At 38.9% G+C, this 27,891-nt stretch overlaps 1 protein-coding gene across 2 annotated transcripts; it reads left to right on the forward strand.

Moving 5' to 3' along the window:
• The first annotated feature begins 2,644 nt into the window (after positions 1-2,644).
• SCG3 (secretogranin III) lies at positions 2,645-27,574 on the forward strand. Of its 2 annotated transcripts, none has more exons than XM_061347413.1 (12): positions 2,645-2,942; positions 3,628-3,680; positions 4,223-4,268; positions 4,361-4,576; positions 5,622-5,764; positions 6,752-6,913; positions 7,228-7,405; positions 9,249-9,365; positions 19,983-20,066; positions 20,651-20,779; positions 22,768-22,836; positions 27,017-27,574. In XM_061347413.1, the coding sequence occupies exons 1-12, from the start codon at positions 2,858-2,860 to the stop codon at positions 27,133-27,135; spliced, it is 1,401 nt and encodes a 466-aa protein (XP_061203397.1). In that variant the 5' UTR covers positions 2,645-2,857; the 3' UTR covers positions 27,136-27,574. The 2 variants fall into 2 exon arrangements, with proteins under 2 accessions (XP_061203397.1, XP_061203396.1); XM_061347412.1 differs by having other exon boundaries at positions 2,646-2,942; positions 22,768-22,848.
• The last annotated feature ends 317 nt before the right edge of the window (positions 27,575-27,891 follow it).

Here is a 27,891-nt window from a genome sequence, read left to right on the forward strand (position 1 = left end):
TGGAAATAAACAGTTCCAGAATAGAAAATGGGTTGATTGTGCATGAGCCAAAACAGAATCCAAAATAGAAGAGCTTATGTTCTTCACCGTATTGTCTCTGGGCTGGGAAGAGGAATGTGTAGTAGTAGATGATATAAATGATGCCAAATGAAAACAAAGATATAGTGAGAAACAACGGCAGTGCTTTTACCCAGGCATTTTCCTATGATGATTAAACATATTTCGTTGTAATTAGCAGAGATGATGCATTATCTGTCCTGTGTCATACAGCTTACCAGTGTGCTAGCCAGGAGTGTGGCACTGCAGGTGTGCTCTGGGCTGCCAGCTGCAGCCAGCCTCCATCAGTGTGTTGCCTTGACATGAAGCCTTCATGAATGGGGAAATGGTTTGTGTTTGAAGGTTCAGGCTTGGCTTTCCTGGCATGGTTTCTTTTAGCTTGTGATTTCAAGAGCTAAGGTGGCTATTGCAGGCATACTCTCTTTTGATGATGGCAGGTTTTCAGTTCTTTTCTCTCTCCACCGTCAGCCCCAGACCCTACAGAGTCCTTCTGCATCATTTCTTGTTAGAGAGGCTTGGCAAAGCAGAAAGCTATTTAGCACAAGGAAACAACAAACTGTATAGAACTGGGAAATAGTATAAAAAAGGTTTCATAGAATCCCAGACTGGTTTGGGTCAGAAGGGACCTTAAAGATCATCTGGTTCCAACCCTTCTGCCATGGGCAGGGACATTTTCCACTAGACCAGGTTTCTCCAAGCCACATCCAACCTGTCCTTGAACACTGACAGAGATGCGGCATCCACAACTTTCATTTATCACATAAACAGAAGCATATCATGGAAAATAAACACATTTGAACACAAGTAGATACACCATTAAACACAAAAAGCCATAGGCAAATACATCACATAAATAGGTGTATTTTTATCCAGCAATTTCTTTGCATTGCAGTCACCCACTAGAGTTCCTTTTCTGACCTGCTTTACAGCTACCTTCTTTTCAGCATGTTTAAATTACATTCACTGCTTTTGTATTGTGTGCTGGCTTTTGTCTGAATAATGAAATGTATAGAGTCCTATAAATGGATTCATGTTTAAAACACACTGCAGGAAATGTGCAGGTGGCATAGAATATCAGGAAGGGTAAATGAGAGCAAGTATATATTTTTTGAACATTAGACTTGCAATGAACTGTTGAATTAATACAAAATTGGGATAGAGTATCAAGAATATTGAAGCAAGAATTTATCTTTTTGTTTTTCTGTATCAGTAATATTCTGCAGTTTTGGGATTCTTGTTGATGGGTATGTGTATATATACACACACACATATATATATATATGAGCTAAAGCTGGCAGGGGAAGAGTCTACACGTTCTTGTGGAAGCTCTTGTCTTCTGTGCTTCTGAAGTGAGGGAAGTTTAGTTTAGTCTAATAATTTTCTTGTAGGCTACCAGGCAATGTGTAAATAAGCCTATTTTGTTGTAACATACAGCCAACCGAAACCAAAATATCCTTTAAATCCTAACTCTGGTGCAGATCCAAGGGTAGGAGCCCAGTAATACGTAAGGATTACGGAGTTATTGGTGCACATCTGAAAGTTATTGCTTTGGATCTGTGGATCACAAGCATACTAATTTACAGTAGTGAGCCTGATGTAAACTACAGCATCAGGTTTTGTCACTATTTAATCTAAATTAGATACAAATGCTTGAGTATTAATAAAAGGGAAAATAGAAATTGCAATTTTAGTGCCCTTAGTCCAGTTAATTATTGCTCTACTTCTTTGTGTTCTTCCCAGCTTGTACTGTAATACACTCGTAAGGGATTGAACAGTTCCCATATTCCTGCTCTCAGCTGCAAACGCACTGATCCTCTTCATCTCCCCAAATAAGAGGTTTTAGCCACTTTTCTAAGCAGTTAGCAAGTATTGAGACTTCCGATCTCGGTGTGTTTTCAGCTGACCCCTGCATATATGCATCTATCACTGCAAAATGATGAGGTCTTTCTTGAAGAAAACCCACTGTCATCTCCCATTTTGGAAGCCGATCCTATCGTGCTGAAAAGAGCTTCTGCTGCAATCCTTTGTTCTGCCACAACCCGCTGAAAATGTCTGCTCATTTCTAGGGATCTGTTGATGCTCTGTGTCTGCAAGGGCTAGATTTTAATTTATGAACCTGTTCAGAATTAGCTGACATGCTTGTGGCCATCTCGGCTACTGCTTGGTTTTAATTCTAAATGTTGAAGAGCGTGATCCTCTCTCTGTATGAGAAGCATCGCTGGTGGCTGTGCCTTTGCCGTGGGAAGGTCTGGGCTAGATGTACGTGATCCCCGGCCCCCTCTGCAAGGCCGCATTGCACTTCCCCAGCTCCGGAGGCGTGCGCACAAGGCCTCCCCACTCCGGCCACAGCTTCCCCGCAGAGTTGCTGCCAGAGCGGCTGCGGCCTCCAGCTCCGCACCGCACCGCACCGCACCACCACCCCTGGCGGCCCCGCTCCCGCAGGCGGCGGGACACACCGCGGAGGTTCCGGTCCTTCTCCCCCGGGGGCGGGAGCGCCGGGGCAGCGGGCGCGGAGCGGGGCGCGCATGCTCCGCCCTCCCCCGTCTCCTCCCCCCTGCCCGGGGCCGGCGCGGGGACGGTCTCGACCATTTCTGCGGTCGTGGGGACGCGGGCAGAGCGCGGTGGCCGGTTCTGCTCGGCTGCGCTCTGCGGCTTCAGCACCGCACCGCTGGACAGCGCCCGCCGGGCAGCGGCTGCGCTGCGCTGAACGCCCGCCGGGGCGGTGCGGGCAGCAACCTCGCGGGCAGCGGCCCCAGCTCCGGTCCAGGCTCGCCCTCCGAGAGGGCTGAGCGGCAGCAAGATGTTCCTCAAGCTGGCCGTCGTGGTGCAGGTGCTGTCGCTGCTGGCAAGCCGGGCGCACTGCTTCCCGAAGCCCGGGGGCAAAGGTAAGCGCCTTCCTTAACACATTTTCTCCATTTTCTATGAAGGGGGAAAGTTTCCCAGGGTACAGATAAAGTAAAAACTTTCCTTCCACTTGACTAAAAGCAATTAGATCCTAAAGAAACAATATTCCTGGTGCAAGACACTGGATCACTGAAGTTGCAATCTAATATGAAAGTGGATAGGTGCTGGTAGAGGGAAAAGCTCTGAATTGTTTCAGTTTTTTCCAAGAGATGTCTTCAGCCATTCCACAGCAGTTTCTGCACAAGTCTCTCTCTCACTCCCAGTCTCTGGTATTCGGGATGTAAGAGATTTTTAATCTCTTGGTTGTGCCAATCCGATTATTGCTATTTTAGTCAATCTCTTACAGCATTCCCCCCCCCCCCCCTTTTCTTTTTACTAGTTTTTTTTAATCAGAAAGGGGTTACTAAGTCTGTATCTGTATTTGTACTATATTTTTTTGCAGAACCTCTCCTGCCCCAGACAATTATGCTTTGTTTATATATTTGACTTTATTGTATTCTCATTCTTCTAGAAACACTGATTTTTTTTTTACATGAAGTAGCAGTTGGCATCAGATTTAAGACTGTGTTTTATGAGAGAAAACTAGAAGAAAAAACGTGCTGTCCTTTTGTAGTTGCATGCATGATATAAATGAGTGTATATATGTGTGTGGTTTTTTTATTCTAGATAAAGCTATACACAACAGACAATTAAGCGTAGAAAGACCTTTGGAGGAACAGGTAAGTTAAATAAAAATTATTATAATGTTTTTTGGTTTGGGTTTTCCATAATGTTTTGAGCCTTCAGGTACCAGATCCATGAATATCCTCATAGCTTAACAAATGAGTTAATAGATTTCTCAGTAAAGTAAATATTGATGGCCTTGAATACAAAATAGAGAACTGGCACATAGAGTTTTACTGTCCAGCATTCCAAAAGCAGGTTGTCAGCTCCAGCAGCTCACAGGTATATTGCCCTTTTGTATTGACTTCCTACAGGAATATAGCAGGAGCTTTGATTGAAGTGAGAAAATGTAACTGGCATTTATCTTTAAATGGAAAGCCTATCGCAGCTTCTCATAATGTTTGATTCTGAACAAAGGGTGTGCTGGAACTGACAAGTGCAAAGTGCTAAATCATGTTCTACTTGTTAAGGCAAACTTCTTACTAAGAGTGAAGATCAGGCATTAAGGCTTCTGCTGATATTGATAAATTAAGAGATCACATAATGTTTATTCCTTCTGCCTGTTTGTTGTTTTACTTGTTTTATCTTTGTATATCAGATTGCTGAAGCTGAGGCAGACAAGAATAGGAAGATAGCTCCCACAGGTAAAACATTTTTCATAGGTTTATAGCAATGTTCATAATGGATTCAAAGAGGTGTAAGATTTATATCATGTGTGCATTGATATATTTTCCAGAAAATAAGCCAGACTTCAGGAATTATTCCTTTGTCGATGACCTGAATCTGCTAAAATCAGTAGCAGAAAGAGAGAGGAATGAAAAGGAGAGGGAGTCAATTAGAAGCTCTTTGTATGAACAGCAACTGGCCATGGATGATGCAGACTCCACCAAGAACCGCAGGCTTGTGGATGACTATGACTCCACTAAAAGTGGGCGGGATTATAAATTCCAAGGTATTCTGTAATTATCTTTTGGTGAACTTTAGGTTAGACTTCTCTTTTCGTCTGATTGCAGTTATGAATTTTTCACTCACCCTTGTTACTGGAATGCAGTTTTGATTACCTCCAGTAGTGGAACCTTGTCATATTAGAATTAGGTTTTGAAACACAAGACAAAAGAATTGCTGTTGATTTTCAGAGTCTTCTTCTGTGGAGGAAAATACAACTGTGTAATTTGCATTATGTTTTTTAGCAATTTAGATTTGATGGAAGGAAAATTGGACATGCTTTTAAATGAAAATATATTTATTCTGGTTTGAAAGGAAGATACACTTTTATATAGAGCTAAATCACATATATTTCTTCCAAGTGTTCTGTGCAATGCTAGATAATTCTCTTTATCACAAAACTAAAAGTTACCAAAGGCGAAAGAATACTTGCCTTTACTACAGGAGTAGTTAATTGACTTGTACTTTAAGTGAGTCCTCTGAGAGCTGTGAGCAGCATTTAGCTCAGGATCTTTTTAATTATATCGAAGTATGCTGATCACAGACCAAGGTTACCTCATCATATTCACTTTCCCATTAGTCATTATGATATTATTTGCCATAAGTAACGATCACATAATTAAAACTTCATTTGTTGAAATCCAGACAAGGAGATAGTATGCTGTTTTGTCATGGTCAGTTTTTGTCTAAGTGGCCATACAATGGAAGCTGGTACTAGGAAGATGCATATAAGCAGATATGTGAGCAGTATTCTCTCATTCTTACATTCTTTCTCTATAAGCAGGAGAGTATGCTCCTGACGTTCATCTTTGCTCTTTCAAAAGAACAAGTCAAAAAGGCATTTTTCAGGTGTGGAAAATGAACACAAAGAACTTTTTACTGGGAGTGATGTAATGGGCTCTAAAGTGTGTATCAAAGTATATTCCTAATGTGTCTAAAAAGTGCTGGTTTGCTCTGAAGAGGGAAAGATGTGGGCAGATACTTCTTTTACAAGATGTCTAATCCAAATGAGTTAGGACACTCAGCACACAGTTAAACTGTAATCCTTTCAGATGATCCAGATGGTCTGCATCAGCTAGATGGCACTCCTTTGACTGCTGAAGACATTGTACAAAAAATTGCTGCAAGAATTTATGAGGAAAATGACAGAGGAGTGTTTGACAAGATTGTATCAAAACTTCTAAATCTGGGGCTAGTAAGTATCTTCTTAACACTTCATTCAGCTGGTTTGTGGGTTGGTTTAATGCACTTTTAAAAAGCAATTGGATGAGCTCTGTGTCCTGCTGACGTGAGTGAAAATGGTTGGGATTTAGGGTCCAGGCAAACTTCTTGAGTTATTTGGGCACATTGCAATAATATTGTTGTTCCTGTGATAGCTTTGCAAAAAATAGGCCAAGCTGCAGGATGTTTCTGATGTTGAGAAAACATTCAGTGACTGTACTCCTCCCATGTCTGCTCTCATTTTTCCTGTAATTTCTCTTCTCATTCTCATCGAGATCTTTTGTATTTTTTCATTTGGATGCTTATGGGGAAAGGCCTGAGCCTATTCCTATCCACCTACTAATTATTGTCATCAGCAAGCATATAATGGTGCTGGTTAGCTGGGGATACATACCTCATTGTTACTGATTTTTAGCAAGACTGAGTTTGTCTCCCACCTCTAGATGTCTCAATGGTTTTAGTCACTTCAGTGTGGGTTCCTTATAGTTTCAAATACAAACCTTATCTTTCCTGCAATAGATCTTGCAAGTAGCTGTTGCATGCTGAATCCCACTGATATGTTGCAGGACATACGTATTTATACACATACACAAGTATATACACATGTATACTGCACTTGCAGCTCCATCTTTCGAGCTGGACTCTTAAGTGTGTCAAGCCCTATATTGCTTTGCTTTCCTGCTGGAGGCTGTATGGGTGGGTGGGTGTTTTTTAAGTATACCCACCTATTTCATGTGTGTTTGTATGTGTGTATATATATCTTTGTAAGACTATAGACATGTATATATGTCTATATGTATAAACATATCCATCAGTAAATGTATTAACCTAACTTGTCTGTGCTTAGCTTTGAAGCAAACATATTTGAAGTAACCTATTTACAAAGCTCAAGTTTCATATCGACAATTAATCTAGGAAAACCACAGTATTCTATAAGTACTCTGCACAAATGTTTTAACAGATTACAGAGAGTCAGGCCTATACCCTGGAAGATGAAGTAGCAGAGGTTTTACAGCAGCTAATTGCAAATGAAGCGAAGGACCGTGAGAAGGAGTCTGAAGATTTTGATTACCCTCCAAGCAGAGCAGAGAGTGATACAAAAGGGAAGCAACAGGAAAGAATGGTAACTTCTTAGCTAATTATTTTGATTCATCTGTCAAACGTACAAGCAGACCAATACACTGCTTTGCTTTAGGGAAAAATTAGTTCAGTGTGGAAGCAAAGGTGTTCTTAAAGAAATTCCATTAGAGAGAAAAACGAATTGTGAGTTACTCTGAGGTTTAAGTCAAATGCCAAATTGAAATAACTTTGAGAAAATAATATAGTCTTCACCGCATAATTAGGAAAATGTTGGCATCAGATACTATTTATTGCATTATTAAGTCTATCACCAAAAGCAATGTGCTTATAGATACTATTTTTATGTCTTTTATGGAGATACCAAGCAAAGCTGATCAGGATAGTTTCGTTAATGGAGAAATTGATGATACACTTGATAACACATGGTCATCATCTAATATCTTGGAAAGAAGAAATGAGCTGCCCTCTGAAGAGAATTTTGAAGACCTCCAATATTTTCCAAACTTTTATGCACTATTAAAAAGCCTCAACTCAGGTGAGCTCATTGTGTGTTTACAGGAATAATTAGAAAAAAAGTTAGAAAATCTGCATTTTCTCTGTTTTGTTCTCATGCTTTCCCTTCCCCACAGCTGCTCCAGTTGCCAAAAGACCATGTGCTTTAAAAGCATTCTCTAAGATGCACAGCAGAAATTAATGATTAGTAGCAGAAATTAATGATTAGTGAGTATGACAAAACACTGGGAGGAACAGCACTCAAAACTGCAAACTGTGTGACCTAGGTCGCCCTTCCCATCTTGTGCTGTAAGATTCAGGACTCCTGAATTCTTTTCATTCCCGTAACGGCTTGATGGAAAAACTGGCAAATTGTTTTCTCCAGAGATCTTTCCAGTAACATTCGTGTCTTTTAAGCCAACAGAGATACGAATAAGCCACAGCAGAATTCTCCCAGTGATGGTACCAGTAAATGAGTCTGAGCCACCCAGCCTTTTCACAGACCACAGATTTGTTGTTTATTGCAATGAAAGCCCTGCATGTCTCTTCCTATTCCGGTGCTAGACATCATTGCCTTCCAGTTATTTCAGGCAATACTGTGGCACCTTGCCACAGTCCCTTTGTCAGCATGCTCTGCCACACACCCACTCTCACCCTCTGCAGCCAGCATATCTTCTGCTCTTTCCAGCACAGTCAGCAACAGTTTATTCTGTAGATTCCTTGTCCTGCAGGAGGCTTAATCTTGCTTCAGACTGTCCTCATAAACACCTGAGTGGAGAGCTAAAACCTGAGGGCATGTTTTGCTCAAGTCCAATCTACAGACTTCATACTCTTCTTCCTGTTCTTTGCATGTTAACATAGCAGTTCTGTATGCTTGCTGTTTCTCTTTTTCTACTCACAAAGCAGAAAGGCATGTTGGGTATAACAGGTTATCAAGCAAATCAAACCAGGTCTCACTGGCTGCAAATCTCTGCCTGTCTCCTGTTTTATGCTGTTCACCTGCTGGCTTGCATCATGCTGGAGGGCAAGGGATTCAATTCAGTTGCATCCTACAGATATTTGTTAAACTGCAGGCAGCAATAAAAAACCTGCTGAGCAGCTCTCTAAAGGGGCTGACCCTCAGCAAGGCTGGGAGTATACTTCTGACTGTCCCTACCTGACAGTGTTCCCTGGCTCTGTTGGGTCTTTCAACAACAACCTGTGGTGCAGGAAGAGCTTGTGTAAACTGTGTGATGGAGGAGTTTCATGCTGCTAATGGAGAAAGAGAGTCATATTGTTCAGCAGATAAGCAATGATTGTGAAGATAAGAGATACGTATGGGCAAGAAAGACTGATTTTTATAATGAAAAATCATTCTTTGTATTCCATTCTGGAGTCAGGATCTTTCCAACCATGCAATATTATGTTTTCCCAGTACCTAAGCCATGGTATTGTGCATGCTAACAATCTCATTTGAGATACTTTATATTTTTTGCAATTGAACTCATGGATCTTATAAGAGAAAGGATCTCTGAGCTATCTTCCTCATACAGAGCCTATATGTGCCCTCTTTGAAGCAATTTGAACTCTGTCACGTCACTTCATCTCAGTGTGTTTAGTTTTCTTATCTGTAAAATGGAATTCATACCATTTGCCTTCCATAATGTAGACCTTCAAGACAAAAAGCTATGAAGAACCAAGCCCTGAATTTTTAAAGTATATCCAGCTGTACTTTGCAGGAGCAATTTAAAAGGAAATATATATAGGAGCTCTCTTTGCTAATCAGCACAGCATTTTACTTTAGTGAGTAGGTAATTTTTTATGCGTTAAGTTTATGCAGAATCTGCAGAACTGAGTTTTCCAAGTTACCTGAACTCTGACTAGTTTTGCTTTATCTCCTCATGCAGATACAGAGGCAAAAGAGAAAGAGACCTTGATAACTATTATGAAAACCCTGATTGATTTTGTGAAGATGATGGTTAAATATGGAACAATCACACCAGAAGAAGGGGTTTCCTATCTGGGTGAGAGCACATACTTTATGCAACAGTGTTATTAAGGCTATGTTCTTACTTTACTAATAGTGGTAATTATCTTTTCTTTTTTGCCTTTATGAATCCTGTTTTAGACTTGTTCATTCAAAATGTTAAAGCTGTACCTGGAAATGATTCATCATTCATTATAGCAATGTTGAATTCCAAACTGCTTTAATATTTCCATCAAATGAAGGAAAGGTTATTTATCAGACATGTATTCAGAAGATTATTCCACTTTCACACCTGTGAAGCGCACTCGATTTCAATGGCTTTAATGTCACAGGAAGATTAGTGTTTTGCTCAGTTATATTGATGTGGATCAGGTACCTGCATTTTCTAAAAAGAATCCAGCACTTCAGTATCTTTCATCTGTCACTTGTAACTAGCTACAGTAGATGGGACCTAACGCTATAGTCTTCTACCAAATAAAACTTATACTGCCCATGGAAAGCATTACATCCTGGCACAGGAGTAGCTTTTGAAGCACTTTCTCCTGGATCTGTTTTAGAGTCTGTGGCTATGCAGACTTTGTGAAATTCCCTGAAGAGGGATGTTGGAACAGCCTGGTGTTGTTCTGTTTTGTTCTGCTTTTTCATACACCTCTCCTGGTTTTTACAAACTTTTCTGTTAACTGTTGGTAGCCTTTCTAGATAACAAGCAAAGCTACAGGAGGGCTCATCTGCATAAGCTCTGCACAAACCTTTTATTTCTCTTAAGCATTCCTGGTCTGGGTTAGCCTGAAAAGGTTTTGTTTACATCAGGGTAATTTCTCAGTTTAATAAATCAGCCCATTACAGAGATGGGACTGGCAGTGATCTTTCATTATTTCTGCTGGCTTGTTTGATATGGGCCATTGCAGATACATGGTTTACTCACGAAACTGTAACTGTATGGATTATCAATTACTTGGCTGCAAAAATCCAGTGTATCATAATTCACATTCAGTTCATGATTGCACCTCTTCTCTAAAGAATTCATTATAGCTCTAACCAAGATTATCCCTTTATTTTCTGTGAGAAGTCCTTGAATTTTACAATGTTTTTACTACTTCTGCTACAGTTCAGCTCTTTACTTCTCTGGTTAACCATACATTTAAAGAAAGGTAAACACAAAGAAATGGTTGGTTACAAGCTCAGTGGTTTCAGTGGCATTCTACAAATGAAGATAAAACAGTCTGAGCATATATTGCCCTCACTGATAGTCTTGTGCCAAAACTTCATAGACTAAATTCATCCCTGATGCAAGACCACTCAGACAATGGAATTACACTAGGGATGCATTTTTTCCTGCTAAAATTCTGGGCAGTTGTTCACATTGGCTTTACTTCGAGTAAATAAATACTGTATCCCTGGAAACAAATTGCCATGATGACATAGTACGGAAGGCAGGGATTAGGTTCAGAGGTCTGATTCAGTCTGGATTTAAAGTAGGACTATCAACTGATGTATCCAGACTCTGCCTTGCAAATGAGTGATTTATGAAGAGATGGATTTTGTACTCCATCAAAGCAACTTACTGTAGTGGAAAAAGCTTTCTCATAGGTCTCAAGTTGCTTCTGTGGTATTCTTTTTTTAGACTTGCTGTTAAGAAATTGCTTTAAAACTGTCCTTCATTTATTGGGCTAATACTGTCAAAGATTCAAGAACAGCAAGCACTGGAGAATCTTAGCTTCTTGCAGTATCCCTAAGCATGGCAGCAGTTTCACTGCCACCCTTATTCAACTAGAAGTTACATCATAATATACCCAGTAATGCTTGAATAGGTACTGTGTTTCTGGTGCAGTTTAGGTTAGGGGATTGATGCCCAGCTGTGTTTATTTATAGCAGATAAAGGAATTAGTATGAATGACTGGCAGAGAGAAGAAACAATTTTTAAAATGGGCAGCTTTTTGCATACTGGGTCTGTGCAGATGGATTATATCCTTTCTCTGTTCTATTACAGTAGGAAGCTGCCTAAATTACTTTTCCCCACTCTGTGGCTGAAGCCATGCATAAGCTATGTCCCTGAATTATACATTCAAAATAATAAATCATTTACTCAATCAAGTCACAAGCTTTTGTGCCTCTCGCACAGATGCAGAGACAGTGACTTTGAATGCATATACCAGTAACAGCTGGTTTGGGATTTGGAAACCACAGCATTATGTCATCATCATTGTATCCTACTCTAGGGGAAAGTATCTTGCTGCTGCAGTGAATGATTTTATTAGGTTTAGCTTTAAGTTACAAAGGATCTAGCTGCAGTGTGGTGCAAGAAAAACACACATGCACATACATACAAACACAAAGAGGGGGAAGTTCATGTTTTAATATTCAATATTAAATAGAAATTTGAAATCTTTCCATATGCTAAATATGTAACTAAGAACCCGGAAAGCCAGGAGAAAAGTACTGCCTACCTTTTACAGTATCTATTCAGAAAGTATAGCTCTGGAAGCATTAAAGACAGGCTGTAACAAACTGATACAAACCATGTTCAGCTGAAATACATCATACGTGATAATTGCCCTCCTGTGGCAAAATGCCACTATTTTCCATCACTCTTTACTTCCTTAACTATGAATGCTGTATTTCATTGTACTGGGCACAAATTCTTCTGTGGAGTGAAGGCCTTGTGATATATGTCTACCCTGCTCAAAGGCTTTCAGAAATCCTTCTAGAAAGCCCATCTGCCTTCTGAAGATTGAAAGCTGCTCTAATATCATTTTTGCAATTAAATTAATGGACATTCTTGGTACAGAAAGCATAAGGTAATTAATCATATGACACAGGATCTCGATTACACAGGTGTCTTATTAATTAGATCCAACTGTGGTATCAACTTACCCACGTATGGGTTGCTTGTCAGCATCCAGCAAATGCTGCCCAAACAGTTGAACTCTCCTTGCTTGCTGCAGCCTGCCAGAGGCACAGGCTGTTATCACTGAACAGGCTGAATATTATGAGGGACTTAGGGTAGCTATTGAAACAATGATTGCTGTTGGCAAGGATGCAGTGACAGAATGGAATGAAAGAGTTGGAATCTCTCCACATAATGACCAGCAGAAAGCAGGAAGAAACTTTCAGAGAAGTTATGACTGATTCAGCATTATTTCATTATTCATGGTGTTCAGACTGTTTCTGTTGCATAAATAGCTGATACTGTATTTTCCATGCAGAACTGAAAGGGCTTTATCCTTCATAGTGCTTCAAGAGAAAAAGGTCTTTTCAAGCCACTCCCTTTGATTTCAGCAGAGCAGAATAAGGAATGCATTGTGTAGATATTTTGCTGTTTGAATGCTAGTTTGGGAATAATACCATACTTTTCTTCATTTTCCTTCTGTCTGCTGAGTAGTGTCATGGTGAAGATTCACTGTGAGAGCTTTTCTAGCAAAGCCATCTATCACAGGGCAGATAAATGTTAAGGAAAATATTTGCCTACACCACACAAAGAGGAATTTTTTGTGTGCTGAGTGTCTTTTCCTGCATACACCAGGCTATCCAGCTAATTTTAAAATGAAAGCATACCAGTCCACTACCATCCTGGTAAAAGCTCTGTTTGTAGTAATTATGTAAAGTAAACTATAGTTTTGTAATACATTTTAATAACATTGTTGTCAGCTTAGAAGTAGGAACAAATGGTTCCTGCCAGTTTGTTCAGATGTATTTGTAAATCATCTCCCACCAATAAGACCAAAATAATGAGTGATTTTTAGAACCGTTCTAGGAAATATTTTTAATTAGAGCCTAGTGGACCATAACTAAAAGAGAGCTTTGAGAGATGCTAGACGAATTCCTAAGAGGCACCACTGTGTAGGCATGAACTCTTTGTAAAAAGTACATTGATTATATTCTCCCACTGTAAGGTGCCTACAAGAGTAGGTTTGTAGCAAATTTATCTATTGCCACCCCAACCAAATGAAAGTTGCGTTATCTGATGAACTATTACCCTAGAAATGCAAATTAGTTATGTGCACATTATATTCATGCATGGAGTTCTCACTTATTGACTGGTACATGTAGCACAAACTTTTGCCATCAGTACTTCTCTCTCTCACAGAGATATAGAAGCTTCACCATGATACTGCGTATTTTATCACATCACATGATTGAGGTTGGTGATTTTGTTTTCAGTTTCTGAATCAGGGCTCTGTATCTTCCAAAACTGAACAAAGTTGGAAAAGAGGCAAAGTGTGGGAAGAAAACTAAGTTTAAGCACTACATAGCTTTGCTCTTTCTGAGGGAGATCCCACTTTTCACCTCCTTGTAGAGCATTTTACTTACTGGAGTCAGTGTATAACATATAGCCCACTGCAGACTGTGTGGGGAACAAACCCCCCCTTTAATTAGGAGGGAAATGGAGAAATTGCTCCAGCTCCTCCGTATGCAGTGTTTGAGTCACAGTTGCCTCCCTGCATAGACCAAACCAAAGCCATCTCGCACACCACCTCCCTTTGCCTCTGACTCAGTCAGAATCCACACTCTCCCCCGTGACTGAGTAGGAGATTGTGTTGGTTAGAAATGGACATGAACAGATGTCTCTATTTACCTCTTCTACCCCCTCATCATTTGTTCTCCATGGACAATTGGAAAGAAGGCCAAACTTCAGGATTGCACTAGCAATAAACTAGGTGCACTAGCAATAGGGAGGTGGATGGTTCATTGGTAAACTATTGCCGAGGTATACATGCACTCATCAGTTTGTCCTTTCCTAAAGTTACTGTTTCATGTTGTTCTACTATAATACTCTTTTAGACAGACTGAGCATGAAATTCCCCCTGAGGCCACAGGGGAAATAGAAGAAGCAGAAAGTCCCCTATTTTTAGTGGACATGATTTGTATCATGTCCCTGCCTCTGCACGCTAGGGAATATGTAATAGCTATTCTGTTCTGCCTCTCACATTTGCACTTGGTAGCCTCCACAGCTTCACTTCTGATCAAGATAGAGCTCTGCAATTTCCTTGGCATAGGCCAGTGCATAGTAGGTGCAGTCTGGCCTTTTCTTGGTCAAGGAGGACTTGTTTGAATACTGTCATTAATGCTTGAAGTTCTCATCAGCACAGATACTGCAGGCCAAAGATCTGATCCTGATATTTGTTTAGGCACAAACAGGCACAGAGCCAAAGGTGTGAGGCAAAGAGCAGATCACAGCACGGACTGGCATCACCTTCCCTTACTCACTGTCCCCAGCAGATGCTCCCTGACGCAGACTGTGTGATTTCAGAGGGGTGAGGGAAGGTGCAAGTGGTAAATGGACAGTATCATGTTAACCTTTTGTTCTTTCCTTCATTTTGACTTGGGAGATGAAAGGCATGGACAGTATTTTATAATACAGCTAAAACCAAGATGAATTTGCATGAAGGTAAAATAAAAGGATGTGGGGACAGAGAGCGTGCAAAGGTCCCAGATAAGACTGGAACCTAGGAAGTACATTAATCACAGACCCCACTGCAACTTTATAGCTTTTCTTTCTGTAGCTCTATCCCATGCCTCACCCATGTCTGTCCCATGCTGCTTTTGCCTTGGAATGTTTTGTCACCCCCACTGCTTAGATCCTATCACCTATTTTCTGTCATTCAAACTTAGTGCAGAGGAAAAAAATGGGTAGCTACAGTGTGAAAATTCTATTACAGCTGACCTCCCAGGTCTTAAAAACCAGGGCCGCCACACACTACAGTAAAGTGGGCATCACCTGAGAGTGGCAGTGAGAGCATGTTATTTCCAGTATCCATACAATCTAAATTTTCTCAGGAATCTTTCTGGGAGAGATCCAGAGTAGTTTTGTGATGAGAAAAAGAATTAGTAATCCTGTTACATGACTATCAAATCATGTGTTCAAGAGCCAGAATGAATATATTACAGTTCTTTCCTTATCACTATCTACCCTTTATGTTTGCAACTTTTTCTTGCAAATGTATTACTTCTCCTTCCATTTCCCTTCACTGCCTCCTCTATGCTTTCCCAACTGGATACTTTGTAAGAAATCTCCATCTCCATAGTGTCTCTTTTGACAAGTATATTGCTTAGTGCTTGAAAACCTAGGCTTTGCATCCTACCAAGTGGCTTGCATTTCTGAAGAAAGGAGTGCAGTGCTTTTATTTTCTCTCACTGTATATAATAGCTGCATAAAAAAATCCCCTTACTTTCTGAATTCAGTATCTCTGTTGACAGATGAGCACCGAGACCATAAGTTATGATTTGAGATGATGATGTGGGTGCAGGGTAAAGAAGGTGTCACTGAACTGTCAGAATTAAGCTCCATCCCACTCTTGCAGTAGAGGCGGCTGCATGCTACTTCAGTCCCAAACCATCATGCTTTTAAAGTGCATGCTATCAAAATGTGCACACAGGCCATGTAGCAACCTCAGAATGGGAAAGGATTAGGAAAGGACTACACCACGTAGCTCTAGGAGACCTGGAGCCATGCAAAGGAAACAGGTTTTAATCTGATTGCCAAGCGATACTGCTGTTGTTTGTATTTCAAATCACTCTCACCATCTATCTTGCATGCAATGCATTTACAAGTGATGCCACTACCTTGAGTTTGTCATCCAACATGTCATTCCTCATGGCACCATTGTGAAAAATCTGTCAAATAGGAAGATTCTAAAAGAAAATGCTGTTATCTTGTAAGGCAGGGAGTTAGAAAGGAACAGGAGATTTGCAAGGCTGAGACCCATCTGTAATTCCACAATGGAGGGTCTTCTCTTGCTCATCACAGTTTAAGCAGTTTATGTGACAAATGCAAGATACATGTATGAGCTAACTAAAGGTTAAACTCTGCTTTTGACTACACTGGTGAAAATCCAGTGGATACTGACAGTTCTTGGACCCGCACTCATGCAAACTAAAAGGAAGATTTGGCCAAAGAATTAATCAGGTATGCTATTCCCCACAGAACAGTCACAAGCAAATGCTGTAATGTCCTGAGTTTTGTCACAGATGAAAAAAAAGCTTTATGAGCTCTTAAGGATCATCTACTGAAGGAGACAGAGCCCTGGGAGAACTGTGCTTTTTTAATGCATGAAATATGTGCATCTCATACAAGCAGTCATCAGCACAAAGCTTTCCAGCTGAAGCTTGCTGCAGTGTATGACCTCATTAAACTAATTTTATCTATCATTAATAAACACAGCCTATCTATGCTGTATGAAAACAGCAGCAAAGCAGGTCTTTCTGTGGAACCTTAATGACATGAAATCTCAGCTTCAGTCAATTTGATGAGGACAGAATGTGAAACTGCCTCCCGGGTGCAAGACAATTATGCAGATGAAAAAACCCTTTACAGGAAGTGCGCAAGAGTGCAGAAAACACTGTAAATCTGTCTATCTATAGGCAGACAGACTGGACCCTATAGAGAAGGGTCCATTTCAGGCTTCCATTATCAATTTGTAAATGTTTGGATGGGTATGTTAGAGTCTGCCTCTCTAATGAGAAAAAATAATTTAGTTTGTAATATTTTTTCACACAGTGTCTTTTTCCATGGGTTTGAAGGGTGTTACCACAGTGCTTTGTCCCAGAGTACAGGAAAGCATTCTGGTTTTATGCAATTCAGATTTTTGGATGCCCAACTCAGAGGACTGGCAAGTTTGAAAACTGCTAGGAATTTGCATTTTCAGCTGCAATTAATAGGATCTATTGGTGTGTATCACAGTATCACAGTATGTTAGAGATTGGAAGGGACCTCAAAAGATCATCTAGTCCAAGTGTAGTGCCTGTAGAACGTGGGCTTAGGGTGTCTCAGAATGCCTACTCAAAATAGGAGCCCTCCTGCAGCATGAATGCTTCAGTGAGTTATCCCAGATTAACGATCAAGTTAGAAAGTGAGGCAAGGCAGAAGCCAGATCTCCTGACTCCTGGTGTCTGGTTCCAGTGACGAGATTATAGTGCTCCGCAGAAAGCCAGCCACCAGAGGAGTGACCTATTTTACCAACGTAGGTCACTTCCATTAGCTCAGTAGTTATTGTTCCGTTGTTTTAATTAGTGCCATTTCAAGTAAGTGGCCAGCTCTGGGGAAAGGTCAGTATCTTTCTAAACTTCCTCTGTAAAAGTCATGTTGCTAGGGAAACGATACCGGAAAAGTAATCAATTCTTGTTAGACCTCCAAATTTGACATGCAATTGCTTAGCTGCTGGCCAGGCACATCTCAGTTGAGAAGATGACTCACTCCATCAGCCTAACTCAGAGCAAACATTGTTCAGCCCTGGCCTAGCCAAATATGACAGGCACAAACATGTTTTGAAACAATACCAGCTGTTCAAGACAGGTAATTCTAAAGGAGGGGGGGGAAAGGGCAATAAATCCTCTTCAGGAAGAACTGGGATTCTCTGTTAATATTTTCTCAATGATACATATGTAGGTACACCGCATAATCCCCGTAAATGTGAACAGGCTTACATAATTAACTCCTCTGTCACACAGAAAATACAGCTGCTTATGAAATCTTGAGATGCATGTTGATGTGACACCCAGGTAGCAAGATAGGAATCAATGCACTTATGTATATGTTGCATTTTAAGCACTTAAATAGTCCTATTTTAAAATGCTATTATACTTAAAATTAAGCCTACTTTAATAAATTTTGCTGAATTAAGATCTTAAACCAGTGACACTTTTGCATGACTTAGTGTAGAAGAATAATCTATTCACTTGAATTTACAAAGGGTTTTTAAGTTCTCAGCTGTATAATCTTATTCTAAAAACTGTGCCTCTTGCAACAGAAGAACCCTTATATTCCTGCTGGAATACTAGTATGATACTGATTCAGGATAAAAAATAGTATCTTAAGCTCAACTGAAAGAGATGTTTACAGTCCTTTCAATAAGCGTTGGATCAAGTGATTAGTGAGGCATCAATACCACCACTGTAATTCTGGCTTGGTTTTTTCTTCATTAGTCTGTCTGATCCAGCTTGTAACCCAGCCCTGACCTGCTTACCTTAGGGCATACAGCAAGGTCAGAAATCACATTAAAAGGACGCGTACCAAATGATAAGAGTTTTCACAAAAAAATAACAACAACCATGAAGTGATATAGAATTGTCTGGGTGCAATCAGGCAGGGTGCCAACAAAAACTGCTTATATTTTCATTTTATGTAACTAACAATCAGGCAGACAGGATTATGTGATTTCCGGTCAGATGGCAGGCAGAATCGCTTACAGTGATCTGCCATGGAGAGAGATGTGCTTGCTAAAAACCTAGTCTTTGGGTTTCAGTGCTGAGTATCTTTCTGATGGAAAAAGATGCTCCTTGTTGATGGATAAAATGTTGGCATTACACAGAAGATATAATCCAAAATATTTTCTTGCCCTATATCTGTTTTACAAACAGTTACCACATCTCATACTCTTTTATCTGTTTATATAGAGAGAATATTGACAATTCAAAACCAAGTCTCTCAAAAATACCGCACAAACATCTATCAGATTTTGGATCCATGTTTAATTAAACCTTAAAAAAAAAAGAAGTTAACAAAAGGAAAAAAAATTCAACACCGTGACCATAATATGACTGAGGAAAAATGGCACTGTATGATGTTCTGTATTTAGAATTATATAATCAAAGGAACAGTTTGGATTGGAATAATATCCTCTAGTTCCAAACCCCTGCCATGGGCAGTGATACCTTCCACTAGACCAGGTTGCTCCAAGCTATGTCCAACCTGGCCTTGAACACTGCTAGGGAAGGGGCAGCCACAGCTTCACTGGGCAACCTGTGCCAGCGCCTCACCAGCCTCACAGAGAAGAATTTCTTTCTTATATCTAACCTGAACTTCCCCTGTTTAAGTTTGAACTCATTACCCTTTGTCCTATCACTACAGTCCCTGATGAAGAAAACACATTTGGAATATTTAGAATAGGTATTTGTGAATATCTGTAAAGCACTGTATCACAAGAACCTTTTTCTCCCCACACATAAGCATACAATACTTATATCTAAAACATCCCTCTTGATAAAAAGGTGCTTTTACTTTCAAATTATTCCTGAAATTTGCATTGACATACATTGTCTAGGCTTCTAGAGCTGTATACATGGCAACGGCTGTCCACTGGGTTTTAAGGTAAATGCTTGACTTCAGCAACTTTGAAAAAATGTGTTTTAGTCAGTTTGATTTACATACTTATTTCATCTAAATATAATTTTAAACCTTTTATTAGACTTCTTTTTCCAATGAAATCATATCAAATCCAGACAGATAAGCAGTTTCAGATAATAGTTTCCTACCAGGATGAAGCACATATTTCATAGTCTTGTATGCTTTGTGGAGGTTAAACCCTTTCATTGTTTTCATCAGAATAAATTGCTACAGATATTGTTATTTATGTCTTGTGACTTATGTGATATAAATAATTACAATATATATGCAGAATTTACTGTCTTTATTAATATTGGGTCTACTTGGTGCACCTATTGTCATGATTTAGTTGTTAATTTTTTTAATAAGATTTATCAAAGTTCCATATAGCCATTTGTTTGTTCTCTTAGTGCATTAATTCTTCAGAGGCAAGGATGAAGACTGTTTAGATTTCACCTTCCCATTCAAAGCAGTGCTGTAGAGAATTCAGTATAGATTCTGGAAAATATCTGTTGAAGAATAACTGGGGTTTTGTGTTGCCTTGATTTCTAGAAAACTTAGATACAATGATAGCTGAGCAGACAAAGAAGAAGCTTGAGAATCCTTCCACGAAAACCAGACCAAAGCTACCAGCAGGTACTTATTCTATAGTTTTCTTTCCTGGATAACACATCTTTTTAACATATTCAGTTAAAAGCATGCAAATTGCTTTAGAAGCCAGACTGCCAGGTAAAGATACAGTCCCTCAAGGACCTGTAGCCACAGCTTGGATTCCAAAACACACAAGAGGAATTTCTACTTACCTAATTTTTGAGAAGTATGTTCACTGTTCTTCTGTAGAATGCAGACATTACACACATACAAAAGCAAGCTGTATCAATGCTTTTTAAGACTTAAATAATAAAACCCCCAATTTTTGTCAACTTTGAATCTAGTAAATGCAAATTTCTTACTTTTCTCTGCACAAAGTAATGGGCCTTTATGGACTACATATTATTACATTTTAGTCACCTGCGTTCAGCTACTGTTTGTAAAGAGCAGAAGCACGCATTCCTGTTTCCAGAGATCTGGGGTATAGATGACCTTTAGAAACCACTCTGAGCCACTTCAGTGAGGTTCTTCCTCAATCATCAGTCAGATTATTTTACTTCCTAGAGATTGTGTTGATGTGATTTAAAAGTGCTTTTAATACACTTGATACAAAATTGCTCTTACTTTAGACAAAAGTAGTGAAGAAGCAGACAGTACAAAAGAAGAAGCGGCTAAAATGGAAAAGGAATATGAAATTTCAAAGGATTCTACAAAAAATGAAGAACAAAATGCAGCAGGAAACAGTGAAGAGCCCAGAGGTATAAGAGTCATTGCTTTTGCTACATGTGTACTCTCCAAGTGATTGGAATGTTTTCCTACCTTCAGTATTGTTTTTCCATTATGTTAGCATAAATATCTTCAATTTGTGGTTACTGGGGGTCAGCACACCACAGCTTGATTCAGAAGTGTACTTATTTGCTGAGTAAGGCCATAATCTTTTATAGAACTCACAGCCTCTTTTGAGAGCAATATGAAGTGCACAGAGATTTTGCATCTTCACGTGTGTTTTTTTTCAGTGAATTCAGCTCATCAGGATGTTCAGTATTCTAAGCCCACTGATTTCTCTAGCTTGTGTTAGAACAAGCTGTTAAGGAACTGAAAAGTTATGCAAAGTGACACAACTTGGCAGAGGCTAAGGGTCATCAGCAATTAACATGTTTTGCATAACTTTGAGAGCCTATTACAGTTACTGTCTCAATAAGAAAACTTAGCACAGTAATACTTCTAGTATCATAGTTGCCTTAGCAAGCATAATGCCATGTGCCATGCTACATTAGATTGTACTAGCTGAAGACTCCCTGTCCATGGGGTGCAAATCAGCTGCTATCTCTCAAACCAAATCTGCAGAGGACACTGCCTCCTTGCAGTGATGAACTTCTGAAAGGATGTTTATTGGTGCAGAAACCTTTCAGTGAGTTCTTCTTGTTAAAGATCCAGCATAAACATCTGTATTTTATACTCCGTTTGTTAAAAAAATGCTTCTCATCTATTTTGTGCTGATGCTGGTTTATGCCTGTACTTTTTTGGATGCATGTTTTCACAGCAACATGCTCAGTAATGAATTGCAGTAATCAAGACTACAGTAGATTGTAGTTCATTGGTCACCTGTTTCAGTCCTGTGGGCAGTGCAGACGTAAACTATCAGCCACTCACAGACAGAAGGTGGCTTTTCCAGCAATGGTTATTTAAGCATAAAAAATAGCTCAAGATAGCTCCCTAATTTCACAGTAAAGAAAAACTGTCACCTGCTGGAAGTGATAAATAGCATCTCTTGTCTGAAGAAAATGTGTCTGTTCAATTTGGTTCAGGTTATTTTCCTTTACCTTCAGAAAAATGTTCAGCCCAATAGCTTTTAGGAAATTTAAATTGGATCCCTATTTAATTCTTTCTCTCATCATGCAATGCCCTTTGCTCTTTCACAGATTAATTTACCATAAGGCTAATCCTGTGCTTCCAGATGAAAAATCATGGTATAGCTAATATCCATTTACTAATGGGACCAGACATGCATAGTTGGCAGTAGTAGCCTTCTACAAGCTAATCACACTAGCAGTTGGTTTTTTTTCCCTGACAAATGTAAGGACATTACATCAATAAAGCTCCAGCCAAGTTAAGAATTCAAAACCCATTAGCTGGAATATTTTCTTATGGACCTGATTAGGTAATCCTTGAACTAATTCTGTCCTGTGTGATTTCTGGTACAAAATAGCCATCACTTTAAAATTTCAGCTATAACAAGGAGTTATCATGGTAATTGTAATACATGCTGTATCTCAGTAAATTAGAAGTAGCTGTTTTTCAACTTGTCTTTCCAAAATATTACAATCTTAGATTTGTTATATGCCGTTAGTACTACTCTATGGAGGAGTTTTCTGACACTTGTATATGAACAGATTCTCAAAGCTCTCAGCCTTATTTAAGTCATTCCTTGCTGTCTTAGCAACTTCATCTTTGCTGAACAATTATGAACAAGAAGTTACAGGTTGCTTTTGATCCCCATATGCATACCACCAAAAGCTATATATAAAGATCAAAAAAGCCATGGTCCTGAGTTTGTGGATGACTCATCTTGCACACACAAAACCTGCTAGCCATCTGTGGGACTTTCGCCTGACTAAGCTTGACAGGACTCAGCTTTTAAACAGAAACTAAGAATAGTTTTAATCTGCCTTTGCTGTTCCCTGTTAAACAAGCTGCATTATTCATTGATCTAAGTGCCCAATTTCTCTCTCACCCTTTCCTCTAGGGAAAGCTGAGGCATATTTGGAAGCAATCAGGAAGAACATAGAATGGCTAAAAAAACACAACAAACAAGGTAACAAAGAAGGTATGACATAAAAAGCCTTGACATTGGGGTGGGCACCATATACATTATAAAACATGCAATTTAAATTGTGTTGTGTAACTCAGCAGTATGCTGTAAGTTAAATAATAACGTGAAAATGTGCTGTCTAGGTTATAGTGACAATTAGTGGTGTTAGAGTTAAATAATTTAGGTCAGGTGAAAGTTAAATCAATGAATGAAAGTAGTAAACTAAGAGAAATTTATGTAAACTGGCTTGAAGAGCCACTGACCACAGAACAGGCAGTGACAGCAGCTATAAGTGCTGTCCAGGTAGTCACGGTGGTCTGCTGTCACTGGGAAACAGGACATCAGTTTTGTCTAGTGCTTCATTTCTTAGTTCAGTATATCTTTCAACTACCGTTTTGTACATGAATAAATGTCTGGATGTGTCTAGAATAGCACAGCATATCTGGCTAGCACTGTGCATGCCATCACAAAAAGCAACAAGTTTTGTTTCATTACCATAAATAGTTAAGATACAAATTTATGTCACTAACAGTGTAACACATTGGATTACAGCCCAAATCAACTGTAATGACTTGTAGCTCTCACACAAAGCTGTGTATAAGCAGAGCAGTGACTGAAGCAGCTGCACAGGGCATGTTCAGCAGCTGCTCCACATTTGACTTTCTCAGAGGCAGGGCTGTATGACAGCTGGAGGGAAGATTTCCATTTTACTTTTCAGATCTTTATTTATCCATACCAATTTTGCCTTGAAGATCTTACTTAAAACCAGCCCTCTGTCCCTTCTCATTGCCATTGCTGCATCTTCTGGCATCACTCTCTCTGTAAGTGAAGGTTCCTAGCCAAGGGATCAATCCCTTAGGTGTGACTGGTGCCTGGCAAGAAGGATCCTTGCACCAGCCAAGCAGAGGGGAATCCAAGATGAGATTAGCCGTGGGTAATCTAGCCACCCTCTCCGTGAATTGAACTCCATATGAATTACATTTCAGAGATATTGATCTCCATATGAATTACATTTCAGAGATAAGTGCATGCCCACAGCCCAACACATTAACTTGCCTATACAGAAACCTCCTTAACAGAAAGGACTTTCTAAAAATTTTTCCATCTCTAAAATCATTTCCACACCATAGCGACAGTGGCAATTAGCAGCAGCATATCTATTTGCTCAAGAGTTTTTCTGCCAATTCTAATACATGTTTCTGTTTATCAATGTACTTATTATAGTAATTAGATCTCAGTCATGTATGATTATTTCTCTGTATCACGCATGGTGACTGAGCAGCTTCTCACTCCTCTTCATAGTAACCTCCCCTCTGCACTGATGCAGCATGAAAATGGCTGTGACTGCAGATCAATAGCATTTTATGTGCCTGTGAATGCATTAAGAGAGATGCTTGCTGTGTAGATGGATTTTCATTTGCACTAAAATATCTTTATTGCCCTCTGGCAATGGAAATGGCCCTGAAAGTAAGTGTAAGTTATGACAGAATTAGAACAGTGTTCTGACTTTTCTGATACATGATCTTTATTGTGCATTTCTATACTTCTTATTTTTGTAAAATGCTAATTCAGTTCTCCTGGGATGACGTTAAAGAAAGTGCAAGCAGGGTAAGCTTATCTAACTGTGAATGCATTGCGCTGCATTTCTTCCATACAAGATTAGGTAGTATTGATGTGTTCATCAATCATTTTCTCACTTTCAGCTAGCACCTGGGAGCTGGCAGAAAAGTGGTTCACAAGGAATTTATGTATTAAAATAGCCAATCTTTTCCGCACCTGTTCATGGACTGTTTTACTCACCAAACATACTTGGAGAGCTTTAGGTTTTCTTCAGGCAGGTATTCATAGAAACTTGATTTTGTATGAATTCCAGTAGAAATTGTTGTTCATTCAATGACTGATGACACTGGAAATGTTAACTTGCATTTTGCCAGTTTAAAAAAAAAAATTCAATTTCCTGTTAAGTAAGCAAGTAAACTTAGTGGTCTGTATAATTTAAAGAGAAACTTGTCAAATCTATAGGCTCTGTTGGCCTATCCTTAGTATCTCCCAGACATGGCTTCATCTCTGAATCCAGTGATCTTTAAAACCAGCTCCTCTCCTGTGTAAATTAACATCACTTCCACAAGTAGACACTGGCTGCTGGGTATTCTATTCCAGTTAGTCTCCAAAGAACATAACTGTGAGTCACCCAGTTAATACATGCAAATAACAGGTTCAGGTTTTTCACAAAATACTTAGGTATAGTTTCATAACACTAACAGTAGCCATTTAGGAATGAAAGTTAATTTCATAATTAATTGCAATGGCAAGTGGCTTGTTTTGAATATGCAAATAAGAGCTCACTTCATTTACTATAGCAGTTTTACAGGAAAATGTAATGTTGCAGCTGTTGTGGTGAATATAAATCAAAAATGATTTTTCTAATTACTTGTAAAAATTAATAGGTTTTAAATAAGTATTATAAGTTAACTGATATCAGTTCATAGAAAAAAATCCAATTAAATTGCCATGAGATATAAAAATTAGCCAAATTGGATAATATCATAATGCTTATAATCTCATAAAATGTGTAGTAATGAAACCTTCACATGTCCGCTTCATGATCTAAAATAGTATTTGCAACTCTAAGAAGAAAAATAAGCTCGGAAATGTTAATGCAAATAATGTGGATATTATGTTAATTTAGTATTTATTCTTCAGTTAATTTCCATTCCATGGTGTCTTTCACTGGAGACTCTCATTCTGTCAACATAAATGAAATCTCCCAGCCTTAATGATAAGTTGCTAGGTACTGTTTGTCCCGGTTACTCAGACAGGATGGAGACACAAACAGATTACATCTTCTTCAGTTGTGCTGGTAACAGACCAGACATGAAATCCTGACCAAAGTACAGCAAATGGCAGAATTCCTGTTAACTCAGATATAGGAAGACTCTTCTGCAGGAGTGCGGAGTTCTGAATATCAATTTTCTGTATTACACACTTGAAATTGCCTTATACTGTTACAAAAATGATGGCAAGCATTAATTTGCTTCTTAATGTCTTTCTATTTCTACCCAGTTTTGGTCACTCAACTATAAAAAGACAGAAAATCATTATTGCCTGGTTTGCTACGAATGTATAGTTTGAGAGAAGGTCCTTCCACTTATTGGTATATGATGATATACATGGGCCTACATCACAAAATTGGTATTAATATAGTCTGAAGGTTCTACCCATGAAATAAGTAACTTATACTGAAAAAAATCAGGATGTACCTATTTTTGTGAAATATATTAGTTTATTTAACTTGGTATGGACCCTTAAGAGACACAGATGTTTTCCACACTACTAATTTGTAATGCTAACGATTTAATTCTTAAATAGTGTAACCAAAACTTGCATCATGTTTCTGTGAAAATATACTGGATCTGTTCCCAGAATTATGACTACACAATAGGTTAGCCTTTTGTTATTTAAAAGATTGCTCTACAGCAGATTTTTTTCATGGAAAATAGTGATGTTTTCTGGCATAGGAAAAGGCTAGTTAATGCTTAGATGCTGCATAGTGGCACCCATCTATTGGAAAAGGAGGAAGGACCTTTCAGCACTGTATTGGAGATCGTGAAAGACTAATAAACAAAGGTTGTCAAAGACTACTTTGACCCTAACACTCTCAGAAAGACTACTCACTGCAGTATTTTTTATGTCAGGATATAATGTTCTGTATCAAGGTAAGCATGTTTTTTATTTTCAGGAAGTTGCTTTAGTGAATTTTCACTACAAGTGTTTGTATTAAGAGGGAATTTCACTGGGATTTCTTTAGGAAACAGTCAATTTAATACCCTCTTTTGAATCCATGACAACTGTGAAAACAGGGTTTTAACGACAGTTTTTGCCATGCAGGCTAGAACATCAGATCTCTGGACCAGAAAATAATCTGTCTTTAGCATTTGCCAGCAAGCAATCAAGAAGAAGAGATGATTATTCCCTTTCAATATTAAAAGTGCCATGATGTGTAAAAAGACTTCGTGCAGGTGGTAGGGTTTTTTGCATTGTTTTCACAAGTTGCACTTGTATTGAATTCTCTTCATGATGGATAAAGTGCATTTCTTGGATAAACTTTACAATGACATTGTTTCTTAGGTGAAGCAGTGTAATGGCAGTGACTCATTGTACAAAATGAATTCTTATTTTTCAGACTATGATCTTTCAAAGCTGAGAGATTTCATTGACGAGCAGGCTGATGCTTATGTGGACAAGGGCATCCTGGACAAGGAAGAGGCTGATGTAATTAAACGTATATACAGCAGCCTGTAAAAAGCTAGTGGCTGCCAAACATGTAGAAAACTAGGATAGTTTCCCTCACTCCTGGCTCAATGACTTATGATCTGTTAATTTGAGGATATCATTAGAAATGCTCTGTTTACATTGTACCAACAACCTTCTAGACAAATGAAGAGCTGTAGTGCTCCGTACACTAACTGCATACTGTATTTTCCTACGCTCACAAATCAACCCTAAATGCCAAATTCTGACACTGAATTTCTATTTGATGGGGCAAATATTTATGTAATGTTCTCTTTGATTTATTTGTGTTTGGTTTACTTTTGTAGATGAACCAATTGTTTGTGATGGAAGGTTCTTTTAATGCTACTTCTTTTTGCTCTCACTCCACTAGCTTTCTATAGATGCAACTATGTAAAGGGCATTATTAGAAAATAGTTCATAGTTCTCTAAATAAAATATTTGAAAATAATTCACCTATTAAAGTTTTCATCAATCTTAATATTTTATACCCCAAAACCTTGGGTTTAAGTTCTCATTTTTCCTTGACTTTTTTTATTTCTTTATTTAGTATCCTGTAACATGGATTGCTGTATCCTTAGCTTACTGATAAACCTTGACACTACACTGCCTTTCCTATTGCAGAGCTGTATTCTCCCCACTATTCAGCATGTATAAACATTCTCTTTGGTGCACCATTTGATGCTCTTGCATGCATAATTAATTGAATTCCTGATGTGAGTAGTCTGATAACAAGTGTAAATAGCCATTATTTCCTTTAAAGCAAAA

This window comes from Neopsephotus bourkii, unplaced genomic scaffold (genome assembly GCF_033783945.1).
Source record: "Neopsephotus bourkii isolate Nb327-2 ecotype Australia unplaced genomic scaffold, CSIRO-AGI_Nbou_v1 NB_318, whole genome shotgun sequence".
Taxonomy (NCBI): domain Eukaryota; kingdom Metazoa; phylum Chordata; class Aves; order Psittaciformes; family Psittacidae; genus Neopsephotus; species Neopsephotus bourkii.

Coding starts and splice junctions, on each gene's coding strand:
- SCG3 (XM_061347412.1), top strand. CDS start 2,858: ATGTTCCTCAAGCTGGCCGTCGTGGTGCAGGTGCTGTCGCTGCTGGCA. Junction 2,943..3,627: donor CCCGAAGCCCGGGGGCAAAG/GTAAGCGCCTTC, acceptor TTTTTATTCTAG/ATAAAGCTATACACAACAGA. Junction 22,849..27,016: donor CAAACAAGGTAACAAAGAAG/GTATGACATAAA, acceptor CTTATTTTTCAG/ACTATGATCTTTCAAAGCTG.